At 35.2% G+C, this 4,906-nt stretch overlaps 1 protein-coding gene across 1 annotated transcript in view; it reads right to left on the bottom strand.

Annotated features, from left to right (window-relative positions):
• Positions 1-778: 778 nt before the first annotated feature.
• Positions 779-4,906, bottom strand: part of LOC107584605 (phosducin-like protein) — a 6,276-nt gene continuing 2,148 nt past the window's right edge. The window contains exons 2-5 of the mRNA XM_016271316.1: positions 3,538-3,721; positions 3,225-3,406; positions 2,422-2,703; positions 779-1,514 (exon numbers count right to left, since the gene is read on the bottom strand). Of these exons, the coding sequence (XP_016126802.1) occupies positions 1,230-1,514; positions 2,422-2,703; positions 3,225-3,406; positions 3,538-3,712 (924 nt within the window). The 5' untranslated portion in view covers positions 3,713-3,721 and the 3' untranslated portion in view covers positions 779-1,229. The remainder of the gene's footprint in view (positions 1,515-2,421; positions 2,704-3,224; positions 3,407-3,537; positions 3,722-4,906) is intronic.

Here is a 4,906-nt window from a genome sequence, read left to right as displayed (position 1 = left end):
CCTGCTTGGCGACGTGTACATGTGACGTCACGGATCTTTCCCGTTTGGCCCCGCCCCATTCACGACAAAAAATAAACATAAAATATTACATAAATACCACAATCTGCTGAGTGTGAGCTGTAATTTTCGTGTGCTGCCTAGACTGTCCTACAGCTAAAAGGCGCCCCCTCGATCTCGGCGTGTAATTAAATAATTCAATGTTTTGCACATAAACAAAAGTGAGCAAACGGACCATGGTTTATTCTCTTAGATTTAGAATTTACTAATTCGACATATTTCTCTAAAATAAGTTCCATAGTGTCAAAAACAAAACAAAACAGATATTAACTCTGCCATACAGCTTCACAAAATGTTCTCAACATTTTTAGATTACATCATCAAAGTAAATAAAGACATTACATCTTTAATAAAATGGTTGTATAATATACCGAGTAAATGAGTTAAACGTTAAGTTAAAAGTTATGCTTTTTATTTATATATTTCTTTGAATTTATTTTATATTAATAATTATTAATATAACTTTTTAAATTAATTTTTGTTATATTATAAAATTAAATTGTATTTTATATTTTAAAAAAACTATATATATATATATATATATAAATAAATATAAAGACACCAGATTATATGTAGCTGAAAATTTTGCTTAATATTACATACTGGCAATAAGCATTAGCTAAAGAAAATATATTAGAGTTAGAGTTTTTAAACCAACTTTCCTCCTAAAATGCATAGAAAATGCATACATATAAAAATAACCACAAGAAAAGGGTAACTTCTGAATCATTTGTTTTTATTTTTGCATTTGTCTTGATGGATATGTTTACAAAATGGATAAAACTAACAAAGGGTAAAGCAAACTAAGATGTCCAAAAATACAAACAAATAAACAAACATATAAATCTAAAACTATAATAAATAGTGATGCATTGATGCAGGGTTCTCTGAAGGGTTTTGCATTTTTGATTGCATAAAGAAACAGTGTCTGAAATGACACGCACATAAAGACATCTAATGATATCTACTGTATTGTTCCAGTAATCACGATCTGTGAATGGCGTAACGTTTGCACAGAGATTCCGTGTTGACAGTAGTGTATCTCACATTTTTCTGAGCTGCAACCGTTGTTTATGTTTTTGGTCACTGTATTGGGTCTGAATCACTATGTGAATGTATACAAGAGTGTATATTCTTCTGGATCTGTGTGTTTGTATACAGACATTATGCATTTAGTCTATATCCAGGTCACTGTCTGACTCGTTAGGGTGAGTGACAGCGGCATTGCGAATAGACGAGTGTGTGTTTGGCTGAGTGTATTTCTCTGGAAGAAGCCCGTATTCCTGCAGCAGAGCTTTGACGTCTGTGGCGTAGAAATCATCTCCAAGCTGATCGGACACACGCACCAGATTCCCCACCAGCTCACCGCCGCGGTACAGCAGCAGGGCCGGCAAAGCCGAACTGCGGAAAAGAGCGCTGGTGCCGACTGCAGAGCCCCGGACCCGACAGAACTTCACCTGCAGGTCAAGGAGAGGAATAGAGAAGTAAGAAATCACAACTTAATACAAATTAAAAGAACAGTTTACTCAAAAATGAGAATTTGCTGCAAATTTACTCTGGCTATAAAATAAGTACAGTAGATGAGTTTTTTTCTTCATGGAAACAGATTTGGAGAAATGTAGCATTGCATCACTTGCTCAGCAATGGATCCTCTGCAGTGAATGGGTGCCGTCAGAATGAGAGTCCAAACAGCTGATAAAAACATCACAATAATCCACACCACTCCAGTCCATCAGTTAATGCCGTGTGAAGTGAGAAGCTGCGTGTTTGTAAGAAACAAATCCATCAAGACATTTTTAACTTTAAACAATTGCTTCCTACAAAAATTAGTCCCCTATCCATAATAACGCTTTCTCCAGTTAAAAAGTTGTCCTGTCTGAATCAGGAGAGAAACATGCACAAATCAAACAGTGTTTACAGGTGAAACCAGTCCTAAACAGTTCTAAACAAATACCTGGGTGGAAATATGTATGAGGACAACAGGGGATGGACTTTTTCACTGCAGGAAGAGATTTTATGGATAAAGGAAGCAACGATTAAAAGTAAAAACGTCTTGATGGATTTGTTTCTTACAAACACGCAGCTTTTCGCTTCTCAAGAAAATAACTGATGGACTGGAGTGGTGTTGGTTACTTTTGGATTTCTGTGATGTTTTTATCAGCTGTTTGGACTCTTATTCTGACGGCACCCATTCACTGCAGAGGATCCACTTGTGAGCAAGTGATGTAAATTTCTCCAAATCAGTTCCGGTGAATAAACAAACTCATCTACATCTTGGATGACCTAAATGTTTAGCAAATTTAAATTTTATGCTGAAATATTCCTTTAAAGCCCTATAATGAAAACATTCTTCATCAGTGTTACCATTGGGTACTGCATTGCAAGGCAGAGCAGGCTTCCATCCATAGCCTGGCAGGCGGGCACCTCTGGCTCATAGATGTGGACCAGCACCAGAGTGTTCTTGCCCTCCTCGTCAATGGCACGCAGGAACTCCTCACCTGAAGAGATGTCAATCACCTTTTCGAAGCGCCGCCCTCCACACAGCTGTCGCTGCATCTCCTCCATGCGCTGCAGACGATACTGCTGGAGGAAGGCTTCATCATCATCCTCCTCCTCCTCCTCTTCTTCATCCACACGGAGGTTCATCTGAAGCAAAATAAAAGAAAAAAGGGAGAATTAAATTTTGTTGCTGATATTCAGAAATGGGGAGGGCAAAGAAAAATAGAATTGAAAAAAAACTTAGAAAATGTTACCTATATTTTTAATAATTAGTTTAAATTTTTTTATGTAAAGTGAGATTATTCATTTGATATGAATAGTTAGGGTTATTATAATTAACTAGAATCATTAAAAACATTTTCGTTACTTGAAATAAAATAAGTTAATTGCCGTAAGAAAAATGTAAATCTTATCTTATTTCAAGTAGTTGTGAAGGCAACATTTCTAATTTTCATTTATTTTTAAGTTGAAGTACTAAAACAACTAAAAATTAAATAAAATGGTAAAAAAAAGACATTAAAAAAAAATCTGAAAAACAAAAACAAATGACTAAAACTTCAATTAAAATTAAAATAGAACATTCAAAATATCAGTAAAACCTATAACAGACAATAACCACTGTATCGTGATATTCTGTGACATTCGGACTAGTGTACAGTGTTTCTCACTTTGCCTGCGATCTTATCCTGCAGCTCTTTCTGTTTCTGTCTGTCGGCTTCTTCCTCTAGATGCGACTTGCAGGTCATGCTGAGTTTCTTGATGAGTCGCTCCATCTCTTTCTGCTGTTCCACGCGCTGCTCGTTCTCCAGCTGCTTGTATTTACGCCAGTCATTGATCACTCCCTTCGGCCCTGTGGGACAGTCAGACGTGTCAGCAGTCTCACGGATGTGTGGTTGATGAACGTGGATGCAGCATCTTTTAATCAGAGGCCGTGAGAGAGAGAAGTACAAATTTGTGTTCATATTTCACGTTTAACCGTACCAGTGTTGACCGAACTGCCATCTGCACTGTAGTCAAGTTCCACATCCAGCACCTCCTGGTCGCGGATGGTTTTGGATGCATTCTCTTCTTCCTCATGGTCACTCTCTTCATCCTCACTGCTGCTGTAGTAATACTGCAGCTTCTCCCCAAGAAGCTTATCATCAAGCGTCGTCATGATGACACACTGAGATACACGTGAAAGACACACAGAAAACACACAACGCTGAGAACAACAAGCAGCATCAAAATCAGCAGTTTAGCAGTTTTTAGTTAAGCAGACAGCACAGACAACTTTCCATTGTACAAAACACTAAGTAACACTTAACAAGGTTTATTTGGTTAACATTAGTTTATTATTTTAGATTTACTTATTTTTTCGATTTTAAACTTTAGGTTGGGTTTTACTTTTAGGATGTTTCTTTTCATTCTTTATTACACATAATTTGAAGTTTTGTTTTTGCATAAATCATTTATAAAGTGTAATTACTAAGGACTTTATTCTGTGAAATTAATCATATTCAAACACAACATTAGTAAATGCATTAGGTATCATGAATAATAAACAACATTTTTTTGTCTACAGCATTTATTAATCTAGTTTAATTATAAATACACTAAGGTTGTAAAAAAATATTTATAAATTAATATTAGGTAATACAATAATTTTACTTCAAATGTTAAAAGTCTATTAGTATATGTAGAAATTAACATTAATGTATTAAATGCTGTAAAAGTACTGTACACTGTATTATTGATGCATAATACTTTTGCTTTATATTTACAATAAAACAATCAATATGATGACACACCAATATAATAATGAAAAAATACATTAGTGAGTGTAATAGCATTACAGTTTTTAGATTAATGTCATGATTGTTTACAAAGACTGGGTTGCCTTCTCTTTAATTTTTGAGATAATTTAACCCCCCAAAAATTACACAACTCATACACTAACACTATCCTTTTGCTGCCCATTATCAAGTGCTGCTTATTCAGGAAATGCACATCTAGTTCAAAATAACCTCATGAGAAAATTAGACTGGGGCTGGTAAGAAATCCAATTAGCCCTCATCCCCTCTGGACATGAAATCTAGACTAATGACTTACTAAATATATTTTTAACATATGACACCCTCAGTGTAAACACATACAATCATACATTTCGTAAGAAATGCGTATAGATTTAGAATGAGCTAATCTGTCAAACACAACCTGCTACCTGGCTAAATACATCAGATAATGTTTGAGAAACTACCTAACTAAACGAACTGAAAAATCAATACTGTTCACTTAAAAGGCGTCTGATTTGCTAATTAAAAATCAGTAACTATAAAGTTAAATTATAAATATGCGATTCCCGATGAGT

This window comes from Sinocyclocheilus grahami, unplaced genomic scaffold (assembly GCF_001515645.1).
Source record: "Sinocyclocheilus grahami isolate Dianchi unplaced genomic scaffold, SAMN03320097.WGS_v1.1 scaffold61.1, whole genome shotgun sequence".
In the NCBI taxonomy this organism is placed as follows: Eukaryota; Metazoa; Chordata; class Actinopteri; order Cypriniformes; family Cyprinidae; genus Sinocyclocheilus; species Sinocyclocheilus grahami.
The sequence above is the reverse complement of the archived record's forward strand: the minus strand, read 5'-3'. Positions and strand labels throughout refer to the sequence as shown.